Consider the following 27,942-nt stretch of genomic DNA (forward strand, 5'->3'; position numbering starts at 1 on the left):
AGGAGAAGAAGCTCACCTTGGCCCAAGGCCATGGTGGGCCCATCAGGAGGTTGACTGAACTAGTAGATTGGCCGGGTGGTCTGCCTGTGTCTGCCCACTCATCTCATCCTCTCACTCCCTTGATTGGAATGGATCAGGAGAGGAAGTGTTGAGAGATGAGCTAGAGGATTTCTGACAACCCTCCTCTTCTTCACACTTCCTTTTCAACTCTGTTTCTTTCTTTTATAAGCCAAGGACTAGGAGATCCAGAGGCTGAAACATCACCAGGTAAGGTGGGGCTGCATTTGGTATGCTAGTTCAGGTGCCAGGAGGTCTTGGGCTGGCTCTGTCCAAGGCTAGCCGTTTGCTCCCATGCCAAGAAACGCAGACCCCTTATTTCTGCTCTTGCACCCATCTAGCCAATCCTCAAAAGCTCAGCCGCTCTCAAGATCATTCCTAAATCATCTGTGTGCTTTTCCCTGTGGACCATTTTTTTTTTTGGTCTGAGCCACAAATGTTTCCCAAAGCGAAGCTTGTTGACATTCTCAGTGGGCAAGCCACGGTGTCAGTGGCAGTTTCAAGTAGCCTGAATATTACTCATCGCTGGTCGTTTCGAGAGCCCCCCCACCCCATTCAGAGAAACAAATTTCAAAAACTTCTAGGGCTATTTTCACACTGCGTTGTTGGAGCGCATTTCAATCTCTAGCACTTCAAAATGATTTCAGAGTCGAACAAAAATCAGAATTATTCCAGTTATTTCAAGTGTGGTCTCAGAGGGAGCAGCTGTGGATGGTATACAACAAATTTCCCATTGCTCTGGGAAATCCTTATTTCGGACACCTGGAATTAATGACTCCCCAGCACCCTGCCGCCTTCTTATTGGAAGCATTTACATGTTCACACTCTGCTCAGAACAACGGGTGGTACCAAAAACAGTGAAGCCTGACGTGTCCCATTTGAAAATACAGTGAGACGTAAGTGAATCACGACAAACTTGCCTCATTTATTTCAATGGTGCTTAGTCAGGATCCACTTTTTCTGGAAAGGACCCATTATTCCTGTGCTCTAAAATGCCACTTTGAATGGGTGTAAAGCCACGTCAGTGACAAGTGACCTATTTTGCATGCAAAAGTTCAATTTGGAAAGTTTGACCCATTTTTACCCAGCCCACAGGTGTACACATTCGGTTCCTGTTGTGTATATGCAACGTTAGGCAGAAATGGCTTTTAATCCGCCCTGCCTGAAGCCCTGCTGCCTGTCTGTGGACCAATGGCCTGGGCTACGTATACAGCGGCTATGTACGTTCAATAATGGCCACTTTTCTGCAGCAGATGTAAAGCTGTTTGTAACCATTTTAAAGGGGACCATGCTTCCAAAGCATGGTGGGAACTGTAGTTTTGTGAGGGTGCTGAGCCCCAATCCCTTTATTAAATCCACTGTTCCCCAAAGAACTTTGTTGAGGAGCTGTGACATTTAAGAAGTTGGAAACTCGTTTTAAGGTGTCATGCAGACATGCCCTGAAACAGAATTAGTGACTGCAGTTATAAATTGCACAAGATATTTAAAGTGCTTTAGCGGCCCGAGTGTGAACACAGCTTTGAGCTCTGTGCCCTCACACGAGCCAGCGTTCCCCAGTGGACACAAGAATGTTGTTTTGGGATCTGAGAGCCTTCGCACCAGTTGCTGTTGGCTTATTCAGCTCCCTTACCTGTGAAAAGAGAATCACAGTGGCCTACCTCACAGGGTGGTTGTGAGGGTGAATGAAACAGGATTGTAAAGCACTCTGCACAGTTAAGCGAATGACTTGTAATTATCATAGCAATGCCTGGATCAACAGAACTACTTGTTTTGGATTAACCCGTCCCACGACACACACATCGGCACTCACCTTGCACATATATACAGCTTTCATGTCTGAAATCAACCATTTGGGCACGAGTGGTTTGAAATGTTCCAGAGCACTCCTCATGCCCAGCAATCCCAAACTGCAGTTTCCCCCATCTCATGGAAATCCACTCTGACAATAGCAACAGACTGTGGGGGTGTCCAGCCCCAAGCTATGGAGGGAGTCTGCCACCCCCCTAAGTGCTTCCCGCCCCATAGTTCCCTCCGTGGGTTGGTTGGTCTGTCCGGCATTCGCTCTGTATGTGTAACCTCCCTCTTTGGATAACCCCGACAGTTGGAATAAAGACCCTGTTCTTGTGTAAATATATAAATATAAATATTATATATGAAACCAAACATGGCTATGAGTGTTGGAAAAGGGCCTGAGCAACAGTGACCTCTTTATCTCTCCTCTTCCATTATCCATTCATTCATTCATTCTTTTTTTTTTTAAACTTGTATAGCCTGCCTTTCTCCTGAGATTAAGGGTGGCCTACAATAGAACCAATGAAACCAGTGGTCTTCAACCTTTCTCATGCCATGACCCCCCCCCCCAATAAAAATAATAATAAAGCATGATACTAGGGACTCACCACTGATTTTGCCCCCTCCTAGGACCCAATCCACCCACCACCTGCTTCCACCCACACTGCCTCCCCTCCCTCTTGTGTCTTCACAACAACCTTAGGAGCTGTGGGGCAAGACAGTGAGAAGAGGCTGTGCGGGATTATGTCACGAACTCAGTTTTGATAAGGCTGGATTATTGGATTCGATCCAAGCCCCCTCTTGCACGGGTTTTGAAAGGCTGCAGGAAACTCTTCACCCAAATGAGGCTTTGCAACCCAATGGGGTTGTGAGACAGGCTGAAGAGCACTGAATGAAACCATAAAAACCAAAAGCACAAACAGCAACAATAAGAACATCAGAACAGCCCCACTGGATCAGGCCATAGGCCCATCTAGTCCAGCTTCCTGTATCTCACAGCGGCCCACCAAATGCCCCAGGGAGCACACCAGATAACAAGAGACCTGCAAGGCCTCCTGGGAATTGTAGTTAAGAACATAAGAACAGCCCCACTGGATCAGGCCATAGGCCCATCTAGTCCAGCTTCCTGTATCTCACAGCGGCCCACCAAATGCCCCAGGGAGCACACCAGATAACAAGAGACCTGCAAGGCCTCCTGGGAATTGTAGTTAAGAACATAAGAACAGCCCCACTGGATCAGGCCATAGGCCCATCTAGTCCAGCTTCCTGTATCTCACAGCGGCCCACCAAATGCCCCAGGGAGCACACCAGATAACAAGAGACCTCATCCTGGTGCCCTCCCTTGCATCTGGCCTTCTGACATAGCCCATTTCTAAAATCAGGAGGTTGCGCATACGCATCATGGCTTGTACCCCATAATGGATTTTTCCTCCAGAAACTTGTCCAATCCCCTTTTAAAGGCGTCTAGGCTAGACGCCAGCACCACATCCTGTGGCAAGGAGTTCCACAGACCAACCACACGCTGAGTAAAGAAATATTTTCTTTTGTCTGTCCTAACCCGCCCAGACCTTAGAATAGGGTTGCCAGACCTCCAGGATTGGCTTGGACTCCCAGGAAGCGGCATCTTGCTCTTGGTGATGACTGTGAAACCATTCCTGGAGATTTAAACAGCCTCTGCAGTAACTTCCAACATTACACCTGGTTGCGGGGGGGGGGGGGGGGGGCGATCTCCAGGAACAGCTTAACTCAGATTTGGCAATCCTAAACAGCAAAGACTGCACACTCACAAAGAAATACAGTAGCGAGCATATCAAACGCTTTGGGTGGGGGGCCAGATCCAGCCTACGGGCTGTAAGTTGCCAACCCTTGTTCCAGAGTGAACTTAGACAAGGCAGGTGAAGCAAGACAGAAGATTTTTTTTTAAGGGGGCTGGAAAATCCAAAAATGGAAAGAACAATACAAGGGATAAAAACAAGATTTTGAACCATGAAGAAAAGGATCAGAAAGGGCCGTGTGGGTGGCAAATGTTGGCATGGAGGCTAAAGGGACGTTGACAACAGAACAAATTCCTGACGTGGCTAACTGGGTCTGATCCCTATTTGAATGACTCGTCTTCCAGTGTGCTGGTCCCTGAGAGCCTTTCAGGAAGTAGCTGCTGCTTCCAACACAGCCAGTGGGGGTTAACCAAGCTTCATCTGGGAGATGGATTATTTGGGGGCCATGTGGGTCTCTGAATTTCCCACTCTGGGACTCTAGGTGAGCTTCACAGCTGAAGGTTAAGGTTTTTTTTTTGTTTTGTTTGAGCATCTTCATCAGTCAGTAGATGAAGATGCTCAAAGAAACGGCAGCATCCCAGGAGAAAGGCCACTGCATCAGGATGACGCAGCAACTTTTTAGGATGCTGAAGCATCTCCTAAACCTCTGGGAGTTAGAAGTGCTCAAAATAGAGAAAAAGAGGGAATAAATGGGAATTTTGACCTTAGGCAGTATGCCATGAACATCAGGTAATGGGGGGAGGGGGGAGAAAAAGGGCAGGGATAGGCTATTGCCTTTGGATGACTACAGAAAATATGCTGATGGAGAGATGAACTTCCCCGCCCAGTGGCGTTGCGATGTGAGGGCTGGGGAAGGTCAATTGCCCCAGACTCCACATGTGAACGGGGCATCATGCTGGCTGCAGCCAAGATGGCAGCAGCCGGTATGCACTCTTCCCCAACAGTGCCGCTTGGTCTGATGCAACAGGGCTCTACTCATGTTCATATCTTCTTAACTAGCCTTCTGTGTTGGTCTAGTTCAGGGGTGCCCAAATCCCAACCCCGGCGGCCACTTGTAGCCATTGGGGACTCACAATCTGGCCCACAGGAAGCCCCCAGTCTCCAATGAGCCCATGGCCCTCTGGAGACTTGCTGGAGCCCACACTGGCCCTATGCAACTGCTCTCAGCATGAAGGCGACTGTTTGACCTTTTGCGTGAGCTGTGGGATGAGGGCTTCCTCCACTGCTTGCTGTTTCACATCTGTGATGCAGCAGCTGCAGCAAAAGAAAGGACAGCCTTGCTTTGTGCAAGGACTTTTATAGGCCTTGAGCTATTGCAAGACCTTCATTCAGTCATATAAGTTCCATATCTAATATATTCATTTATGTAAATTTATTCAAATTCAAAATGTAAATTAATTTGGCCCCTGACACAGTGTCAGAGAGATGATGTGGCCCTCCTGCCAAAACGTTTGGACACTTGGTCTAGCTCATGGAAGGGATTTGGGATACATTCTAGGGCAGGGGTGCTTAACCTAAGAGCCACATACAATAAAATTCAGATGTTTGAGAACCGCAAGAGAAATGTTTGAGAACTGCAAGAGAGATGTTTGGGAGCTGCAATATTTAGGAAGCATTTTAATTCATGAAGATTAAACTTGGGTTTCGATCCAGTGGATTCTCAGCTATATACCTGGTAAATTATAAAGCTTGAAAATTTATTTACTTCGTGTATTAAGTGTGATGCAAAAAGGAGCTCAACTAACATATTTCTGTGAGTCGCACATTATATGTCAAAGAGTCACATATGGCCACCCCTGTTTAGTGGGTGGAATAATCATCACAGAGATTTTCTAACACTAACAAGATTGAAAATGTAAAGGAAAATGAGATTGCACTGGTCCATATTCAGTCATCTGTGGGGGCAGTTGCCAGCTTTTGAACTATCCCTTTAACAGCAGCTTGGTTTGTGGCAATGAATAAGCAATCATATTAGCAGGGTCTGAGGGCACAAAATGCAGCCAGCTTACTGAATCTAGGTCTGGTTCAATGCTTGAATGAGGGGCTGCCCAAAGCAATAAATAAATATGTTTAGCTTCATGCCATGGCAAGCCTCACCTGCAGATTTCTACAGGTTAAACCCCTGTGAGAGGGCCAGGAGCAGATCACACTTTTTCTCCTGGTCAGTTGGCAACCTCCTCTGTAGGCAGCTAGTCTTCGGGAGTACGTGCCTGCATGTGTGTGCGTGTGTGTTCAGTTTTCACGTGGCTGTCCGGCTGCACTGAGATTAAGCCAGGAATAGACAGTTGGCTCAAGGATTAGGGCGGGGAGCAGAGGGAGAGGTTCAGGGAGGGCAGATCAGAGAAGCAAAGGAAGTGCCTGGGATAAACTAGTCTGCAGTACACCCCTTCATCTCAGCTCCTTCCATTCCGCTCAGCCACCAGGCCTCCATCTCTCTTTTTCCAGGGTCACTTAGATTTCTGCCATGCCTGCATTTCTGCAGGTGTCTTGACAGTACCAGAGCCCTGCATTGTACTGTATATTCTTGAGAGTTCAGAGGCAAGAACACACAGAGCAGAATTACTAGGTTTTGGAGGGCAATGGGATCATGCCCATGATGGACCCCAAAAAGAAGGCCGTGATGCAAGCCTAGGCCCGCTCCTCCCCCATCCCAGAAGAAAATTTCCTTCTGAACCAAGAGGCAACTTGAAGCCTATTTCCTGAGCAGTTTTATTCAGATATCCTGTTGAGTTCAGTGGGGCGTATTATTTATAACATGCTGTCAGTGTGCATCGTACTTTACAAAGCACAAGAGGAGTAAGTCCCTGCCCCAAGGAGCTTACAGTCAAAACTCCAACACAGAGAAGAAATGAAGGCAAGAAAGACAGGAGAAGAATAATTAAACAACACAGCACTTTATCAACTGAGGCTGCAATCCTATCCACACTTAGCTGGGAGCAATCCCCATTGACTACAATGGGACTTACTTTTGAGTAGATATGCGTAGGATTGGGCTCTAATACATTTATTGCCTTTAACCAATTTCTGCCCAGCCCTCCAGTGTACACATTTGATCCCTGTTGCATATATGCAACGTTGGGCAGAAATGGCTTCAGGTGCCTCCTGATTTTGTTTTTCTTGTAATAACAGCTCACCCCTCTGGAAGTTGTTAATTAGATGTTTCCCTTGCTCAGCTCAAATGTACCAACACCCCTCAATTTTGCTTAGTACACCAAAGTCCTAGAGCTTTCTAAGGCTACTCTCCTAACCACGGATTACTTGTTTTCCATTATTTAGCATGCAGCAGCCTACTTGCTAAACTCACACAGGATAAAAAGAGTCTCTTAATCTTCAGTAACTTGTCCTTTCAAATAAATCTCTAGTGAGAAGTTGAGAATCGAATGGCAAATTGATTTTTCGTATCTTATTTCTTACATAAACAATCTTGTTTCCAAAACAATTGAATTTTGCTACATCACTCCCATCAAGGGATAAAATCTCCCTTTTCTCTTACAAGGGGGACAGATCAGAAGAGGAAGTGTGGAGGATAGGGCAGCTGAGGGCTAGAGCAGTGGCATAGCTATGGGGGTACAGGGGGTAGCAGTTGCACCGGGCAACAAGCTTTAGGGGGGCAACAAACTGAGCTTGACACTAGTGGCCAAAATTGTGAAAAAAAATTGGTAAGTACAAATAATACTATCTTGTTATATATAATTGGAAAGGTAATTTAATGAGGAATGCAATGCAACAAACCCCATTGGAATACCTGTATTCTATCAAAAGTTATGGCCAATTAACCAGAAAATGAAAACACAACTGCCTTATGGAACAAAAAGTAGATTTCTGTAACTCAAAACCGATCGATGAGACTGATTGTTCTGAGAGCCAATGAGATGTTAATATGGTACAGCACTGAATAAGGTGTTAATATGAATCAGCTCTCATTTCCATGTATCATAATACAGTCACCCCTGCTAACTGAGTAAAGAGACACTTTTTCAAGTGGGGCTCCTCTTATATTTAGTAGGGGAAGAATAACTGTCCCTCTTCACCCCAGCACAGTGTCTCTAACCAATAAAGGGCACACTTTGAATTTATTTGCTCAATTAAATTTGATTTTGTTGTGGATGGGGGGGCTACAATACCTTCTTTGATGCCAGGTAGCAGATAGATGCCTTAGCTTTGCCTCTGGTTGGGCAGAAGCGGCAGAGCAAGTGGGTGGCAAGCTTCTGGGGGGAGGAGGCTTGTTTTCCCTTGATTTTCACTTTTTAAAAACCTGGGCGTGACATCACTTCCAGTTATGACATCACTTCTGGGGCAACATTTCAAACTTGGCATCGGGCTACACAATCACTAGCTACGCCACTCTACCCCCTCTTCTTTTTCCTATACAGGAAGCAGGATTTTTTTTATTATATTTAAATAAGCAATCTCTAGTTCATTATGCATATGGATGGTTATTTGATCTATTACAGTGGTTCCCAAACTCTGGATTGGGACCTGCTAGTGGGTCACAACCTGATCTTTGGTGGTTCTCATAGCAACTGAGCAGAGCTGGTGAAAACACGGGTGATGGAAAGATCAGGTGGCCCCCTTATATACATGGCGGTTCTATTCTGGAACCCCCCACAGTTACCTGAAACCACAGATATGGGCAAACACCCGTCCCTGTGGTCTAGGGTTCACGCCCCCTCCAAAGGGCCCCTACATGCCCCCTCTGCTCCCCTCGCCTCTGGAGGGGAGTCTGAGCCTAGCTTCTGCCAAGCTCGGGCTGAGCTGTATAACTCAAAACACGTGACATCTGGTTTCACAGAGAAACTGGAAGTGATGTTTTAAATGCTTTATAAGCTTCTGAGATGAGCATTACTGAGCAAACTGCTGTTTGAGGATCGTTTTTCGGGTTATTGTTACTTGTAAATAAATAAATAAATGCCTTTCTAGGTCTCCTTTATTAAAGTCTCATAAACCTAGGTGGGTCCCAATAGAGTGCCGTTTTAAAAAGTGGGTCCCAGTGCTAAAAAGACTGGAAACCACTGACCTATCACAATGTTTTCTTTTCTTTACACAATTTAGTAAGAGCTCTCCTTTGACCTGGGTTATCTAACCCTTTAATGTTAACTGTAGAATAAAATCATATCAGCCTCCATCCTAAATGTGCTGGGTTGAGATCCAGATTATCCTGTGCCTGAAATTCTTATTATTAAATTATTGTTGTTTAGCATGCAGTCCAGGATTTGTGACAACTAATATATTTATGGTTCCAAAGCAAAATGAAAAGGTGTATTACATAAGATGAAGAGTGTGATTTACTTCTCCGGTACCCAATGAAGGACGCCAGGTTCAGGATGAAGTTATGGTATCTCTATGTTTTCTATCTTCCTTTGTACAAATGTAATAAGTAAATTACCGTAGATACTCGCCTATAGTACGTGAAATTTTTGCCAAGTAATCAAGCAAAAATGATCACTTTGCCTTATCTCTGGGTCAATCAGAGGGCAAAACCTTCCAACTCTGAAAAGTTTCATTTCTCAAGCGGTAGACAGGTGCCAAGTTTCTCAAGCAGCAGGCAGGCACAGCTCCTTAGAAGCAATTTGTTAACCTTTTATTCTCCTTCTTGGGGTGCCAGTGCTTTGATCTTGGGTGTCTCCAAGAGACTCTGTGTTGGGGCTTCGTGTTGAAGAATGTGTTGCTGACACAGAGACCGTGATGACAGCAAAACTCTAGCAGGCGTTGGCCATTTTCGTTCATCTTCCCAGTGCCGAACTGACCTAAGCAAGTGGGCCACGAACTGTTATCAGCACCAACTCTAGCATTGAAATTGCCGAGGATGAACTATAGCTCTTTTACAGGGATCTTCTTGATAGTGGTGGCCAGGTCATCGTAGAATTTGTCTTTGGCTTCTGCTGGAGACGACAGAGTCAGTGCATAAGCACTGATGAGTGTGACAGGTCCTGCTGATGACTGGAGCTGCAGGGACAAAATTCTTTCACTTCCCACAGTAGGTGGGATGATGGATTCCAGCAGAGTATTTCTGACCGCAAAGCCAACGCCATGTTCCCTGGTTTCGTTTGGTGGTTTTCCCTGCCAGAAAAATGAGAAATTTCTCTCCTTGACAAATCCGGAATCTGGCAGCCTTGTCTCTTGAAGGGCGACGATGTCCATCTGCAGTCTGCTCAGCTCCATGTCGATGACAGCTGTTTTGCATGCATCGTCTATTTCTTGCAGGTCATCAGAGAAGCCAGGTGTCATTGTCCTTACATTCCAGGTGTATTCCAGCAGCATACAAGGCCTGTCCCAGTGAGTACAACCTGCAGGTCCTCCGAGCTGCTCGCAGCAAAGTCCAGCAGGCTGCCAGGAGATGTGCTAACGACTACTGGCTCCAGCTCTGTTCCGAGATACAGATAGCAGCTGACACGGGCAACATCAAGGGGATGTATGGTGGTATCAAGCAGGCCCTAGGTCCAACACAGAAGAAAATTGCCCCTCTGAAGTCTGCAACAGGCGAGGTCATCCAGGATCGGGCGCAGCAGATGGAACGCTGGGTGCAACACTACTCTGAGCTATATTCCAGAGATAATGTAGTCACTGAAGAAGCGCTGAACAATATTGAGTGTCTGCCTGTGTTGGAGGAGCTTGACAGTGAACCAACCCTAGAAGAACTTCACGTGGCCCTGGACTCACTTGCCTTTGGCAAGGCACCAGGAAAAGACATCATCCCTGCTGAAGTCCTAAAGTGCTGCAAAGAGATCATCGTCACTGAGCTGCATGAAATCCTCTGTCTCTGCTGGAGAGAAGGTGGAGTACCTCAAGACATGAGGGATGCAAACATCATCCTGCTGTACAAGAACAAAGGTGACAGGGGTGACTGCAACAACTACCGTGGCATCTCTCTCCTTAGCGTTGTAGGAAAGTTGTTTGCCCGAGTTGCACTAAAGAGGCTCCAGGTACTTGCAGAGAGCATCTATCCAGAATCGCAGTGCGGATTCCGAGCCAACAGGTCCACCACTGATATGGTATTCTCCCTTAGACAACTGCAGGAAAAATGCAGGGAACAACGACAGCCACTCTTTATAGCCTTCATAGATCTCACGAAGGCTTTCTACCTGGTCAGCAGGGACGGCCTCTTCAAGATTCTCCCCAAGATCGGATGTCCACCCAGGCTCCTCAGCATCATCAGATCCTTCCACAAGGACATGAAGGGCACTGTTGTCTTCGATGGCTCCACATCAGACCCCTTTGTCATCCGAAGTGGCGTGAAACAGGGCTGTGTTCTTGCACCAACCTTGTTTGGGATCTTCTTCGCTGTCCTGCTGAAGCATGCCTTTGGAACTGCAACAGAAGGCACCTATCTCCGGACCAGATCTGACGGAAAGCTCCTCAACCTCTCCAGACTGAGAGCAAAGTTCAAAGTCCAGCTGAAATGTCTGCGTGACTTCCTCTTTGCCGACGATGCAGCTGTCACTGCCCACTCTGCCAAAGATCTCCAGCAGCTCATGGATCGTTTTAGCAAGGCCTGCCAAGATTTTGGACTGATGATCAGCTTAAAGAAAACACAGGTCATGGTTCAGGATGTGGACTCACCTCCCAGCATTACAATCTCTGTGCATGAACTGGAGGTTGTCCATGACTTTGTGTACCTTGGCTCAACGATCTCCGACACTCTTTCTCTCGATACCGAGCTAAACAAACGCGTCGGTAAAGCAGCTACCACGTTTTCCAGACTCACAAAGAGAGTCTGGTCCAACAAGAAGCTGACGGAACATACCAAGATCCAGGTCTACAGAGCTTGCGTCCTGAGTACACTTCTGTACTGCAGCGAGTCATGGACTCTCCGCTCACAACAGGAGAGGAAACTGAACGCTTTCCACACGCGCTGCCTCCGACGCATTCTCGGCATCACCTGGCAGGACAAAGTTCCTAACAACACAGTCCTGGAACGTGCTGGAATCCCTAGCATGTATGCACTGCTGAAACAGAGACACCTGCATTGGCTCGGTCATGTCGTGAGAATGGATGATGGCCGGATCCCAAAGGATCTCCTCTATGGAGAACTTGTGCAAGGAAAGCGCCCTACAGGTAGACCACAGCTGCGATACAAGGACATCTGCAAGAGGGATCTGAAGGCCTTAGGAATGGACCTCAACAAGTGGGAAACCCTGGTCTCTGAGCGGCCCGCTTGGAGGCAGGCTGTGCAGCATGGCCTTTCCCAGTTTGAAGAGACACTTGGCCAACAGTCTGAGGCAAAGAGGCAAAGAAGGAAGGCCCATAGCCAGGGAGACAGACCAGGGACAGACTGCACTTGCTCCCGGTGTGGAAGGGATTGTCACTCCTGGATTGGCCTTTTCAGCCACACTAGACGCTGTGCCAGAACCACCTTTCAGAGCGCGATACCATAGTCTTTCAAGACTGAAGGTTGCCTATATATATATATAGCTGCTCTCTCTATATATATACTCTGCCTATATATATATATATATATATATATATATATATATATATATATATATATATATATATATATATATAGCTGCTCTCTCTATATATATATACTCTGCTGTGAATTGAATTGCACACTCCCAGTTATGTGTTATGGGTTGTATGTTGTACATGGAGCTTCTGGCTTAACATACCAGACTCCTTAAAGGTGGATTTGATTCATGGTTCTCCTGCAGTGGTTCCCAACCTTTTTCACTTGCATATCCCTTGGCAGCCCATTTCCATAAATTGTACCCTTCATATTAGTAAACTGTTTGTAATTAATAATACAAGCCCTCCTCTCCTCTATTTGAAAGCCCAGACTTCATGTATTCATCACAGTGTTTTCTCTTTTTATCTGTTGGAGGAACAGAAGACTCTGCCTTTGCACTGTTTTGCACCAGAAGTGTGCTGAGAAATTCTGGGTGACTGATCACTTTCCATACTATGTTTCAGCTTTTTTATTGTGCTGGTTTTCAATCACTGGTTCATACATGAAGTGATGACCAAAAACTAGCTATTGGTGGGGCTTTCACAGCCAACTAGCTACCTCCCTTCCTGCCTTGCTGGTTCTTGCAAGGCATTCCTGTCTTGCAAGGCATTCTGGAGCATGACCTGCCTTTTTCTACCATTATTCCATTCTTTTTCAAGTACCCCTAAAGGTCCTGTTGAGTGTCCCTGGGAGTACATGAATACCAGATTGGGAACCACTGTTTTACTGGTATGTAGTTTACAGTTCACTTACTCTGATAGTGCTTACAAAAAGGTGATGAAGACCGGAATTTAAAAAGAATAAAAATGTATCTTATGATCTATTACTATGTTTTTAATAAATTAGAGACTACAGTTCTTAGGTAACAATTAGTGGTGGGTTATTTTTCAGGATCTGGCCTCGAGTAAAATCAGACAAAACTATAGTCAGACACTCCCCTAAGTTTAACCCCCAGCTTATCCGAGGGTCATAGAAAATTCCATGATTGTTGGCTCAAAACCTGCCCTCGACTTATCTGTGGGGTCGGCTTATAGGTTAGTGCCTGCGATAGGCCATCACAGTAAAGCTGTTCAGGTCTATTTCAAGTTTTTTTTTCAATCTAGAGATACTAAAATTCAGTCTTTTCTAACAGGCTAGCTCATCATATCTGGAGTTCTTTGGGAACTGGGAACAATGTCTGTGACTTAAAAATTTGCTCTGGCTCTTCTGCCCCAACTTTCTTCAGCTGAGTCTCTTTCTGTCCCCTTTCTGCTACCCTTTTCCTGCAGATTCTGTCCTAGCCCTGGGTGCTTTAGAATTGTACTTAGCCTGAAAAGTGACCCCCCACCCCCACATTGCAAAATATTTGGCTGGCTTCTGTTTCAAGTGTGCAATAAACTCACTGTGCCCTGAACTCAGCACAAAAATGGTAGCAGGATTTCAGTAGGGACAGGAGCCAGAATATAGCAATGACTCCAATAGGTAGGGATTGTTAGACTCTAGAGCAGGGGTCTCTAAACTTTTCGGCCAAAGGGCCGCATCAAATATCTGGCACGGTATTGAGGGCCAGAAAAAAAATGAAATATAAAATTTAAATACATTAGAGATGGAACTTAGATGAATGAATGAATGGGCTCAAATGTCCAGGATTTCTCCAAGCACCAACATAGCCAAGGAAATAAAGCACACACAAGCACAACTCTGGTTCTATTTGGTCAACTGGGCCAGAGGCTCTCAGGGGATCAGAGGCTGGCCGTGGGCCAAATAGAGGCTGTCCGCAGGCTACATCTGGCCCCTGGGCCGGGGTTTGCAGACCCCTGCTCTAGAGCATACCCTAGTGATCTCTTAGTGATATCTGAGAAAATGAACCAGTAAAAAGACAGAGCCCCCGAATGGACTTGTACAGAGAACTTGGGTGAAAGGCTCTTTGCCCCTTACACACTGGGATCAGGGTTGCCAACACTGACTGAAGTTGGAGATTTTTTGATTTCATGTTGGACATTCTTGGAAACCTGACTATGGAATTCAGGATCTACACAGATACTGGAAGCTTAACTGCAGATCAGGCTCCTATTAAAAGCAAGTGTAGGCTATGTTGGGATTCCTTCTTTTCTGTTTAGTGGGCAACCTTTGTCATGTGAAGCACAACAACCATACTTCCATGTGCATCTCACTCTGTAGGTTCAAAGCCCCCTCTGTGGAAAGTATGTAAGACTGCTAGCTTTTGTGTAATTGATCCCAGTAGGTGCTCCATTAATGGCAGCTGTATCTGCAGACATTAGCAGGTGACAAAAATGCTTGTCTGTGTACTCTGAAAAGCTTCACCTGCTGATAACTGCATACTGAGCAGCTGTTAAAGGCACAAGAGAGGGCTAGGCTGAGCATTTTGTTACCTGGTCAGTTGGCAACCCTAAGAGAAGTTGATCATGCCCAGGGTTCTTACCCCTGATGCAGCATGGAAAATTCTACACATCCCTTACCTGGTGGCCACACATTCTCCCCCTCCCTGGCTTCAAAAAGGAAGCGTGTGAATGTCTGGTTCATCTTATACTGCAATGGGCTAAAGCTGAACCAGCAAACACAGTCCCAACATCGTAACTGAAATGTATCAAACTGTTTATTGATTTATGGAAGAGATAATGAAGCACGTGCAGTCTTGGAGCAAATGCAGACCCCAAAGAGAAGGGGGATTGACCAAGCAAGAAACCAATGTGGAATCATATAACACTGGTTGCAAACCACACTCTCAAAACTCCTCTTGCCTGATGTTGAAAGCCAAAAGCCTGCTGGATTCATTTCAGGCTGCAATCTCAAGAACATCCCCCAGAAAACAAGCCCCACTGAATACAATGAGACTTGACCCTTTGCAATCTAATAAATTACTGCACTACAAGTTCCCTAATTTGGCCCATTAAGCCACTCGCACCAAATTAGAGAAAAAGACTGCAATGAAGTTTCCAGCTATCAGACTGGATAGAATGGGTCAGAACCCATGGTGGAGATGGAGAAACATGGTGGAGATGGAGATGGTGGAGATGGAGAAACATCCTTCAGAAAATAATTATCACTCCACAAAAATAATCCCAAAATGAAAATTGTCACCTTTTCTTTTGAGAAATTTAGACAGTGCCCTTTCTCCCCCATACTTATAATCCTATGGATTTCATATTGTGCTTGTGCTGACCAGTTACAGCTCCTGGCTCATGCTGGACACAATCTGCCCTTCAGGAAGTTCTCTTTGTCCTCAGGATCATTTAAAAAGTATCAGCTATGTCCGTTTTCTCCAGATACCTAATCTGAGAGGCTGGACATCTGCATCCTCCCCTGATATCAGAGGACTGTTCTCTTAGTGGCCCTATTGTTCAAGAAAGACCGGTTTTCTGTCCTTTCCCCCACAATCAACTTAGACAGCCTCATTTGTGCAACTTCAGTTGGAGAAAGTCTGGGGGAAAAGTGTTAGCCAAGAAAAGATCTAAGCTCTCTAGCAGGTTGACACTTCTCCATGGGGAAACCAGCTCACCTGTAAGGCGTTTGGGCTACAATCCTATCCATACGTACCTGGGAGGAAGTCCCATTAGGGCACAATCCTAACCAACTTTCCAGCACCGAGGTAAGGGCAATGCAGCTCCAAAATAAGACAACAAACATTCCCTTACTTTGAGGAGGGCTCCGTGAGTGCCACCCAACTGCAGGATGCAGCACATGTCCCACTGGCATAACTATGTCAGTGCCGGAGAGTTGGTTAGGATTTGGGCTTTAATCTCTGTATGGCTTAATTTGGGCTACAAGTTGAAAAGCATAGGCTTAATTTGCACATCCAGGATCTTTACAGGACCAAACTAAAAGCACATTCTAGACATGTCTACTCAAAAGTAAGTCACATTGTGTTCAATAGGACTTATTCCCAGGAACGAGCTTATAGGAGTCTAGCCAAAAGGAAGGGAATGGAGAAAAGAAGAGCAATGGGCTAGAGTGTCCCTTGACACATCTTCTATCTACACCTTCTCTTCTACTCTGGCTCCTTCATCCTTTATGGAACTGGGGAGTGTCACTTTTCCACCTCTCTCAGTTGCTAACTCGGAGGCAAAGCACTGTTGAAAAAATGTTGCTTGCAGCCACAGAGCTTTGTTCACAGACCATTGTAGGGTTTGAGGGTCCAAGCATTGGCACCTAGCTGGCATTTTGTACCAAGAGCACTAGGTGATGCCAGGACACCATTATTAATCTATGGCACAGCGAAGAATCCCTGCAGTGTAAATGGCAGCAGTGCTGTGCAGGCCTGCAAATGGGGTCTAAGACTTCAGGCTGCTTTGTTTAAAAAAAAACAAAACCCAACACAGGTGACATCTTCTGCTTTTTCACCCCAGCTGGAGGCTGATGTACACTCAGATCTGATTTCCCTTGGCTCAGCACTGCAGCTCTCCATCCCATAGATCAGCCCTTGGTGCAGACAGGAGCGGGCAAGGTGACCCAGGCTTGAATTTCATTGGTTCTCCCACTCAGAGAACAGACAGAGATGTTTCCAGGAATCCTGCCCTGCCCTTTCCGACCCCAAGTTGGATGGCCCAGCTCTTCTCTGCGATTTGCTCCCAACCCTCAGTTCCCTGTTTCATTCAGTTTTGGGTCTCCATCTCCTTCCTTTTTAAATTCATAACAATACTAATTCTTTCAACAGTTCTATAAAGGTAAGTGAGTATTGGCGGTGGGTGTGCTGAGGAGCTTTGGCAAGGTCATGGTAGAGATGAGATTTGAACCTCTGACTTCCTGACTCATAGCAATCTCCTAACTGCTATGCTACAGCAACCCTTGGGCAAGGAGGATAGCTTTCACGTTGAGCTGCTCCTGCCAAAATTCCCTCTTGTATACAACGGTTAAAGGTACAGGTACTCTGTCCTCCACTGTATCCTGGTCACCCTGCCCAGGGACTGTCATACACCTGGAAGTTTATGTCTGTGGTTTTCAAATCCAGCTGGGCACTCGGCCCTGGGAAAGGAGAGGAGTCCAGCATTCAGAGCCATACGAATAGCCCTACTGGATCAAGGCAAGGGTCCATCTAGTCCTGCTTCCCATCTCAGTACCCCCCCCCCCAGATGCCTCAGGGAGCACTCAAAACACTTGCATCCTGTGGTCAGGATCTGGATTCAAGGAAGGGAGTTACAGGGTATTGTGAATCACAACAACAAGAGAACCAGGATTTCTGTGTTTAACTGACCCGTAAAGAAACCAAACCAAACGTATAAATCACTTTGCTTTTGCTTGGCGAACATAAGAACAGCCCCACTGGATCAGGCCATAGGCCCATCTAGTCCAGCTTCCTGTATCTCACAGCGGCCCACCAAATGCCCCAGGGAGCACACCTGATAACAAGAGACCTCATCCTGGTGCCCTCCCTTGGACACCAAAGCTTCATCTACTAAATTCCTGCTTGTTGGGCAGCCAGTAAAAACATGAGCATGGCTGGTTAAAAAAGGTGGCAACCCTCAGCCATCCCTGTTTGGGCCTGCTAAGCCATGGGATACTTTCCCTGCCAAAGATCCCAAGAGTCCGGTTGCAAACATCTGGTCCCCACAAGCAAACTCCCCGATAAAGGGCACTGGATCCAGCTCCTACAGCTCCTCTCTTAAAAACTAAGCTGCCAATTTGCTTTCCGGCAGGATTCTTGTGCCTTTAGGAGCAGTGTGTCAAAACATTCCCAGACTGGAAAAACTTCACCTGGTGAACTGCAGACTTGCAGCTGTTGAGAAAACAGCCAGCCACAAGCCAAGTCCTTGCAGAGCCCTGCAAAACTCTGTCTTTGCTGCCACCTGCTGGCTCACTTCCGCTATAACCGCACGCGAGGAGCTCTACACAAAGTCTGGTGCTTAACTGAGTGCAACAGTTTCATTTCTTCCAGGCTGTGTGGTTGACGCGTGTCCTCTCTGCCATGGTGGCCACCCGCTGGGGAATCTGCTCTGCAGGGAAGATCGCCCATGATTTCCTAGTAGCCTTGAGGACACTCCCACCTGAGGATCACAAGGTACTGCCTCCATTTTTTTTTAAAACTACTGTACTGTCAAATTTTGGATTGTATGCTCCTGGGGACAGTGCCCTGTCTCTCCTTGCTGATATTGTAAAATACCCATTGGTACAGTATAAATAAAAACCAGAGGTGTAGCAACTTTGGAGGCAAATTCCAAGTGATTGAACCCCTTCCAGTCACTGTCCCCCTCTTTTGGTTCCCTGACCCAGAATCTTTCCACCTCCCAAAGGGTTGCCAACTTCTTTTGTGGCAGAGGTGGGCTCCTGTGCCTTTAACATCAGCAGGACAGGCAGGAATGTAAGAGTCAAAACTTTTCCCATCAGTAATTTCTATGCCAGGGAAACCTGAGGCTGTTGAATGCATCTGCTGAGCAACTTTTAAATCACAGGCGCCTTATCAGAATAAGTGGCAACTCTAGTTTCCCTGTAGGGGCCAAACACTTTATAAAACAGTGTTTCCCAAACTGTGGATCAGGACGCACCAGTGAGTTGTGAGCCAACTTCTGGTGGGTAGTGAAAAAGTCTGAATACTGTATATTGTTTTCCCCCCACCACCACCATTTGCCAACCCCTTGTTGCCAAGCTCTTGTTAGCCTAGCTCAGACAAAGCCAAGCTCAGTCTGTCATTTGCAGTTAGTTAATGAGTGCTTATTGAGTGAGAACAAAAGTGCTTATTACTGGTCCTGACCAGGTAAATGATGTTACTTTCTGCTTAATGACCACTTCCAGTCCTATGGGGCTCAAAAGACTATCATTTTAAAAAGTGGGTCTTGGCACTAAAAAGTTTGAGAATCGCTATTCTAGAGGAACTCTGGATCCCAAGTATGTATATTAAAATGGGTTAGGACAGTGTGCCCAGGCTCTAGCACTTTTGGAAAATAGTGCAGAAGAGAGAATTTTAGCAGATCCAGCTTCACCCACCTTCTATTCCAGCAGGACAGTAGAAGAGGATCCAGGCTTCAATCCTATGCACACTTTCCTGAGAGTGAGCCCCATTGAAGAAAATGCTACTTCTTAGAAGGCAAGCCTCGGATTGTTTTTGCGGCTTGCAAAAAGTTGCTTCTTACAGTGGTTTTTAAATGCCTGAGCATGATCTTGGGAGGATGTGGCAGCTTGAAATTAGTGGATTTGTCAGTACTTCTGGAAGTGAGGCCAAGTGTGTAGGCGCAAAGGAAGACAAAATTCAGGACTTCTCTGGAATCATATTGCAATTACGACTGTGACAAGATCCAGTTGAAACACTTCCATTTTATGGGACTGATCTGTCTCAAGCCTGGCCTGTAGCTGCAAAAGATAGGTGGGATGGAGGAGACAGAATGGACTGTACTATTCGTCCATGCTACAATGAAACAAAATGACAACCCCTCTCTGCAAATAGAAAACTAGCACATCAGGGAGAATATCTTAGCATATATTTCTTATCGGGATGCTGACAAAATAAGACATACAAATGTAATTCCTTTTTTTACACTGTGGGACATCCCAGATTGGTACTATCCCCCCCAAAAAAGTCTGCAGTGGTACTATCCAAAACTCCTTCACTTCCTCAATTGACCATCTTTTTTTTGTTGCAGCTGTAATAGACCAGAGGTTCTTCACCTTTTATAGCTCATGTACCCCCAGAAGAATTTTGGACTGCATACATCCAACCCCAAAAGATTTATTTTTGTGCATTTATTTTATTTCAGTTATTATGTGCTGCGAACTTCAGAAAACATTAAATTTCAACTGCAGAAAAAATGCATGTCTAGGCAATTTTTTTTCTTAATTCTAGAAGCACCTCGTGTAACCCCTGGGCCTCTTGATGTCCCCCTAGGCCCCACAAGTTAAGAACCCTACTATAGAGGCTGGCAGATCATTTGCTTGTTTCTTCTCCTCCCCCTTCCCCAGGTGATGGCCATTGCTTCTCAGGACCTCAGCCGGGCTCAGGAATACGCCAAGACCCATGGCATCCCCAAGGCCTACGGCTCGTACGCAGAACTGGCTGAAGATCCAGATGTTGGTAAGCACTCTTTCTTCAAAATACCTGGTGCAACAGGTAGTGGTGTTCCGTGTCAGCCTTCTGAAGGAGCTGAGCACTGCCCTCTTTTAGAGGGGTGAGGAGAAGGAAAGTCTTTGTGCAGGAGGCCAGTGTATCACCCCCATGATGGACCTCCTCCCATGGAGTAGGCGGGGCAATAGCCCGGGTGGTGGGCGTGGTGATTTATCATTGCCCCATCCCTGCTGGTTTTTTGGCTATAATTTTTGATAGAATATATATATATATATATATATCAATGTGGTTCAATATGCATGCTGCATGAAATTACACACATACATATGTATAACTATCATATATAACATGATAGTATTATTTGAAAATACCAAGATTTTAAAAATTTTGGCCAGTATTGGTGTCAAACCCCCCCCCCCCATTTCTGTCACCTGGTGCGACCTGCACCCCTCCAGCGATACCACTGGTGCTAAATGCTGTTCCTCTATACCTGGTGGTAAACCAGCCTCCACTTCTCCCACGCCCTGGTTTGGGAAAGGAAAAGGAGAATGGAGTGGAAGAGGAAATGAGAAGGAGAGGAACGGGCTAAAGAGGATCAAGACCACTTGCCTCCCCCTCTTCTGCTCTGTCCCTTTCTTTCTTTTCCAAACCAGGAAGAGGAGCAGTGTGGGTGAGCAAGCAGATAGAGGCAGGTGTCCTGCCAATCTGCTCCCTGATGCAATATTCTCAGCTGGCCTCATCAATGGGCCAGCTCTGGGGTGTATGTGTGTAACACGAGTTATATCTAAATAACTGCGGGACAAGTTCTGTGCACCTCAGGGAGATTTGGATGTGTGTTTCTTGAACAGCAGTCCCTACGTGCCAAGCCCCTTCAGAAACCAAGGAGAAGCTCTTTGGCGTAGAGCACACGGGATCTGCCACTTGGGTGTGCCTAAGTAGCGTTTTGGGTCCAAGCCATCATGTTTAAAAGGAACAAAGGATCTATTGATCTGCAGTGGCACAAATCCTGAGTGTGAGTTTTGGCCTCCTTGAAAGAGGCTCTCTTCTCCAAAAGAAACACTCTGTTATTGACGTGCTTAGGAGTTTTTGTTTTTTGCTATTTTTAAGAAGACAATGTGTGCTGGCAAGCAACTGGCTTGGTTATATGACGCAGCTGCTCAACTAACTCCCTTCCCAACCTTGTGTTGAGGTTATCCTGGGTCATACCAGAGTCTGCCAGCAGCCCAGGATAGGGGAAGGTATCGATTTCTTGGCATGAGTACAGCAAAGTGCATTGTGGAGGTGATGCAAGCAATGGGCTTGCAGAGAAGTAAGAACTTCTTTTCTTAGCAGGCTGCCTGACAACAGTGTTTTGTGCAAAATAAAAGCAGTCTCTCTCCTTGCTGTATGATCTTGTTGACCTGCAAAATGGATATTTGGATTGGATGGCTAAAAGCAAAAAGTATTATGGAAACAATGAAAGTAGATTCCCCCCCCCCAAGTCAAAGCATTTTTATCTCGGATCCTCCATTGATGAGATGCATTTCTTGCACCTGCTTGGTGTGCTCGTTTTGGAAACGCATATGTGTCTCTCATACTACCCACACAACATTTGCTGTGCATCTGAGCCTCTTCTCTGGGTGTGCTTTTTATGCTGTCCAGTTCTACCCCGCTCTGTGGTCAAAAAGATGCTTTGCAGAGAGAGCCTGCCTTACTTTGGCACATGCTGCTGTTGCTGGGCTGTCTGCTGACCAGAGTTCCATGCACGGATCCAGGGCCATCCCAAGACCTCCTGGCACCTGAGGTGGCATGTGAAATGCTGTTCCCCTTACTTGGTGATGTGCCAGCTTCTGCTTCTCCATCACTCTAGTGCCCATTGCTTTCTTCTTCTCCACATTTCTGCTCTGTCCCACTCTTCTTTTTCCAATCTAGGTAGTGTGAGAAGAAGGAGGAGAATCAGTGGAAGCAAGTAGGTGAGCAAACCGCTGCCTATGGCAGCCACCTTAGTTGACCTAATGGATGGGCTGGCTTTGCAAGGATCCTTCAAGCCTTTGATGATGGTGCTGATTTGACCTTGGTCATGCTTCATTGAAATGCATATGCATGTGGTTTGGACTGAAATCAAACTGAGTGGAATCCAAACCTCTCAAGTTTTTTCCCTCCTTTCCTATTCATGTCTCACAGGAGTGTTTCTCTCTCTCACACACACAGATGTGGTACACATAGGTACGATACATCCTTATCACCTCTCGTCCACTCTCCTCTTCATCCAGGCTGGCAAGAATGTGCTTTGTGAAAAGCCAATGGGCATGAATGCTGCTGAGGTTGCGACGATGGTGGAGGCAGCACGGGAAAAGAAGGTCTTCTTCATGGAGGTCAGTGGCAAGTGTGGTGCCCCCTGTTGGGTGTTTCTCTTTGTTTGAATAAGCACCCCCTTTTTACAACTCTTAATTTTTCGGGGCTCAGCTTCAAACACCCACCAGAAGAGCCTCACTGGATCAGGCCACTTGGCCCAACATCTTGTTTCCCATCTGGGACCCCCTTTTAACTGCAACAATGAGATCACGTCTGCCATGAAAAACTTTGCTGGCTGATTTCTGCAAGAGGGGCAGAAGTTGCTCAAGCTGTATTTGTTCTGGGCAGTTGGCCGCTCTGCTACGCCACTGCGATTTGAACTGCATTTCATGGCTTGCTTTTACAGCAGCTAATAAGGAAATATAATTCTGCCTGCCAGCTGGCTTCCTAGAAAGGCATACAGTCCCACAGTCCTTGCTTATCAGGGCTGGGCCTGGTTTTTCGCTGGCCTGTCCCTGTCTTTCCAGCATATATATGTATTTGTTCAGTGAAATGCCTTCTTAGCTTTCATAATAGTGTGCCTCTTGAGGGCCTCTTGCGGGGTGGAAAGGTAACATGCAAGTGCTTGTCATGGGCAAACTACACCATGGGCAAGCCAACATATCCTATGCCAACATTAGCTGAGCTAGAGAAGCTCAGGCAATGTTTGCAGCTAGCAATCCAGGCCAGGAACAAAGAGAAAAAGGAGATTTGCATGTGTCTCCTTTACAGTCCAAACCAGCCTGTGAGTGTCCAAGATAAAGCACAATCTCTCTTTGAAGTGACTGGGGTTAGAAGAACACAGTTTTGCTGGAGAGGTATCCACACTAGTTGGAAAGATCTGTAAAAGATGGGCTCATCGAGTACCTTTTGCTTGGTGTTTTGTACTGGCCCCTGCATTTACTGGAGAGTCAGTAGGTGTGCTTCCCATGAACCATCACGGCAGACCTAGCAGAAGCACATGAGCATCTCTGTGCTTGAACTTATGATGCTGTCAACCCTCAGATTTCCTAAGATTACCTGAAAGGGAAGCCCCTAGCCATCTCTTTACCTAGACCATTGGTGGCCAAACTTTCAACTTTAGGACTCACAACCTTTAACAATTGTGTAGAAGAGGGAATTCCAGCAGGTGCAGCTTGTCTTCTGTAAGATCTGTTTTGCATCTAGCACTGTCTAGCCTAATTTTGTCTGCACAACAACTTGGCCGCTTCACTTTAAGACTACTACAAATGGCAGACTGTTCTTTTTCACTTGTGAAGAGGAGTTCTGAAGAACTCAAAAGCTTGCAAATTAGTTTTCAGTGTTTTCATTGGCCCTAATAAAGGCGTTATGCTACTGTTACTTTGGGGTGGTTTTTTGTTTTTTTTTTTACTTTTCTGATCGATCCATACAGCTTCCTGAAATTTTTCTGTGTACCAGGGTTTATGGACTCGCTTCTTCCCTGCATCAGAGAAGATTCATTCCTTGCTCAGTCAAGGTTCTATCGGAGATGTGATAGTGCTTCAAGCTGAATTTGGGAGCCCACAACTCTCAGTCCCCAGATGTGTGGAGAAGGAGTTGGGGGGAGGCGGCCTGTTGGATATCGGCTGCTACTGTGTCCAGTTTGCCTGCATGGTCTTCAATGGAGAGAAGCCAGAATCCATCCTTGCTTCTGGGTTCTTGCACGATACAGGTTAGCAATTGGCTGATTACATCTTTTGTCAGTTGTGTGCTTCCTTATGCTGCCTTCAACAGCAAAGCACTGCTATTTTATAGGAGTGTGGTAGAGAGCACCATCTGATCTGGATCATAACCATGATGGAACCCAAGAGTTAAAGCTCTACTTCCTGATCCCAATGCAGACTGCTTCTTTCCCTGGCAACTGCTATTTAAGAGAAGGGGGGAAAAACCATTTTTTATGTTCTTGTAAAAACCCATGTTTTATGTTCTTATAAAAAATGTGGTCATCCCATTTATGTCATAGTCATGCAGGGCTAGCTTTAAGCCAATTGGGTACTGTGCCAAAGGGGAACCCCACGCTAGGGTAAAAATAAGAAAAAGTAATTATTTTTACTAAATCATTTAGCAATCACTAAAACTAGTGGTTTTGTCACTATTTATTGTCACAAATAGTGACTATTTGTCACTATTTTCAAAGGTAATCTACACATTTTGTTTACGTGTATGCAATTTTATACCAAAATCCATTTGGTCCATTAATTTGCATGCACTTTTAAAGCCATTTCTGCCCAATGTTGCATATACACAAGAGGGACCAACTGTGTATACCAACACCTGTGGGTTGGACAAAAATGGGTTAAGTGCACATTTTGATTGCTCTCCATTCTATCATAGAGGTATAAAGTCTATAATAAATTTTTATTCCTGTCTCTAAGATTCTGCAGACCTTGGCTGTGAAGCTGGGGCCCTGCAAAAATTTTTTTTTTCAAATGGGCCCCACAGCTCCTAAGGCCACCTCTGTAGTCATGCATACTTTCCCCAGCAATGACCTTAAAGGCCCAGCCATATTCCTATCCTTTAGTGCAAGGGTGTCCAAAGTTTTTGGCAGGAGGGCCACATTGTCTCTCAGACAATGTGTCTGGGGCTGGGGAAAAAAGAATTAATTTACATTTAAAATTTGAATAAATTTACATAAGTTTACATAAATGAATATATTAAAGATGAACTTATATGAATGAATGAAGGTCTTGCAATAGCTCAATGCCTATAAAAGGCCTTGCACAAAGCAAGGCTGGCCTGTCCTTTGCTGCCACTACTGCATCATAGACGTGAAAAAACAAGCAGTGGAGGGAGCCCTCGTTCTACAGCTCATGCGAGAGGTCAAACAGTCTCCCTCAGGCTGAGAGCAGTTGCATCGGGCCAGTGCGGGCTTCAACAAAACTCCAGAGGGCCAGAGGCTCATTGGAGTCTGGGGGCTCCCTGAGGGCCACATTGAGAGGCTTCGAGGGCCGCAAGTGGCCCCAGGGCCGGGGTTTGGGCACCCCTGCTTTAGTGAAACCACATATTTGGAGGTCTTGGGACTAATGTAGCAGTGCCCCCTTGTGGTACATCTACCTACTGCATGGAGCAGAACTGTGACAATTGTAGTGGTGCATTGAAGAAGATGGAGAAATGTGTATCATGGAATAAATAAATTGTGTGTGTTTACCAGGGGTAGACACAACAGTTTCTATCATCCTGAACTACTCAGGCAAACGCCAGGCCATCCTCACCTGCACCATGACAGCCAAGATGCCCAATCGAGCCAGCATTATTGGAACCAAGGGAATGATTGAGGTAACCTGCTTTAGCTTCAAGAGCACAGGCAATTCAGCTGACCCCAGAGGAGAGTAGACTTGGAAGTGTCGGACCCCAGGAAGAGGGGCAGGGACATAACTTCCTTGTGACACCCTGGCTCTCTCTTCTGGCACTCTCCTGCCTTGTGCACTGGTGCTTTTTTCTCTTGTTCAGATTCCATCGCACTTCTGGTGCCCAACGGAGGTGGTTGTGAATGGGCAGCATGAAGAGTTCCCCTTGACCCCGCCCCCCCAGAAACTGCACTTCCTTAATAGCACCGGCCTGCGATACGAGGCAGAACATGTCCGACAGTGTCTTCTCAGAGGTACTGGCTCATTTTGTGAGGCTGCATATAAACTCAAGTCATCCTTTTAAGTGAGGGAGAGAGGCAGGGATGGCCCATCCATGAGGCAAACTAAGGCTGTTGCCTTGGGCAGTAGGTTGGCAGGGGGCTTCACCTGAAATCCCCTCAGCTGCATTTTTCCCTTGAAGTGAGAAACAGCTGTGTGGGTTAGGAGCGCATACACAGCTGTGAAGGAAAGGGTTCAACAGCCCTTTCTCTCTCTCTCCTTCTGCCCTTCTTCTTTACCTAATAAAAGAACCCAAGAAGAAGTGAGGACGAAGAGTTAAAAAAAAAAAAGAATATGTGGGCAAACAAGCTGAAATTTAATACTGATCAGGCAGAGGTTCTTCTGGTCTAGAAGTCCATGACTTGGGTATTGGACTATCACCCTGTTCCGAACGGGGTTGCACTCCCTCTGAAGGAGCAGGTCTGCAGCTTGGGGATGCTCCTGAATCTGCAGCTGCTCCTGGATTCCCTGGTGGCTGCTGGGACCAGGGGAGCCTTTGCTCAGCTTCGGCGGATTCGCCAGCTGTGACCATATCTGCGTCATTTAGACCTGGCCACGGTCACCCATGCCCTAGTGATACCTAGATTACTGTAGTGCGCTGTATGTGGGGCTGCCTCGGAAGATGGTCCAAAAACTGCATCTAGTGCAGAACATGGCTGCCTGTGTGGTTGCTGGGGCTCGAAGGTTCGACTCAGTCAGGCTGTTGCTTCGGCGACTACACTGGCTGCTTGTTCATTTCCGGGCTCAATTCAAAGTGCTAGTTTTGACTTTTAAAAGCCTTTGCGATTCAGGTCCAGGGTATTTGAAGGACCACCTCCTTCCATATAATCCTACCCATCCTCTCAACTGTGCCACCACCAGTAAAGGTGAGGGGCATGGCGACAAGAAATAGGGTCTTCTTGGTGGTGGTTCCCCATCCGTGGTGCCTCCCCCTGGAATTGAGAACAGCTCCCTCTTTGGAGTCCTTTTGGCAGGGCCTCGAGACTTTTTTTAATTTAGGGAAGCTTTTAAAAGCTGACATTGGCGGGGCTGGCGCTTTCTATGAAACATTTTAACTGTGATCCAATTAAGCTTATTGGGGTTTTTTTATGGCTTTATTTTTACATTAATGTTTTAGCATTGTTTTATCCATGATTGTATTGATATACTTTGTAAGACACCTTGAGGGCTTTTAAGTGGGATGGAAAGGTTGGGTATAAATAAATAAATATGTAGTTTTGCCTTGGGCACATATGTGCTCCTGCTTGGTTGTCTTCACCTGTATTATGGAAGTAATACTGTTCTACCTTGTAGGGTGGTTACAGGTATGGGATGGTGGGCTTTATGTTCTTTAAGTGCTCCAAAATGTGCTGCTGCCGATTGTGTGGTCACTCTGAGCTCCAGTCCCACCAGCTTGGGACCAGACTCCGCTAAGAAGAAGTTGACCTTTTGGGCAGTCAGTCATCATCTCCTCTCCTTGCTTCTCATTCCCATAGGCCTGAAGGAAAGCCCCATTCTGACTCATGCATATAGCAAGCTGGTCAACTCCATCCTGGATGAAGCTCGCAGACAGGTGGGGGTGTCATACCCTCAGGATAAAGCATGACCCATCCCACTTCTCACCACTTGGGGAGCCTGTGTGACTTGCTTTGCCAAAACAAAACAGAAATATATCCACGTTCCTCAGGAGTCATTCAGCTTGATGTCACAAATGTATGGCCATTAAAGCAACTTTGCCAAATATTGAACTCTTGTGTTTTGGAATAATTTGGTATGCGGAAGGGGCTATACAAGGGAAGAAGTAGGTGTGGGGCAGAAAGGGGGAGTGGTACTGGGAGTGGGAGACCAAGGGCCTTATGGGAATGAGCTGCACTCATTTGGAAATGAGCTGCATTCATGGGGGAGAGAGAGGAAGGGCTGTGATTCATGAAGACCAGAGGAGCCATGATGAGGGTTGGAGCGGGA

General features: G+C 46.2%; 1 protein-coding gene across 1 annotated transcript; it reads left to right on the forward strand.

Moving 5' to 3' along the window:
* The first annotated feature begins 17,961 nt into the window (after positions 1-17,961).
* Positions 17,962-27,725, forward strand: LOC136651866 (trans-1,2-dihydrobenzene-1,2-diol dehydrogenase-like). The gene is made up of 7 exons (XM_066628594.1): positions 17,962-18,064; positions 19,957-20,068; positions 22,250-22,413; positions 23,792-24,044; positions 25,524-25,648; positions 25,823-25,973; positions 27,474-27,725. The coding sequence occupies exons 1-7, from the start codon at positions 17,972-17,974 to the stop codon at positions 27,581-27,583; spliced, it is 1,008 nt and encodes a 335-aa protein (XP_066484691.1). The 5' UTR covers positions 17,962-17,971; the 3' UTR covers positions 27,584-27,725.
* Positions 27,726-27,942: the final 217 nt, after the last annotated feature.

This window comes from Tiliqua scincoides, chromosome 5 (genome assembly GCF_035046505.1).
Source record: "Tiliqua scincoides isolate rTilSci1 chromosome 5, rTilSci1.hap2, whole genome shotgun sequence".
In the NCBI taxonomy this organism is placed as follows: domain Eukaryota; kingdom Metazoa; phylum Chordata; class Lepidosauria; order Squamata; family Scincidae; genus Tiliqua; species Tiliqua scincoides.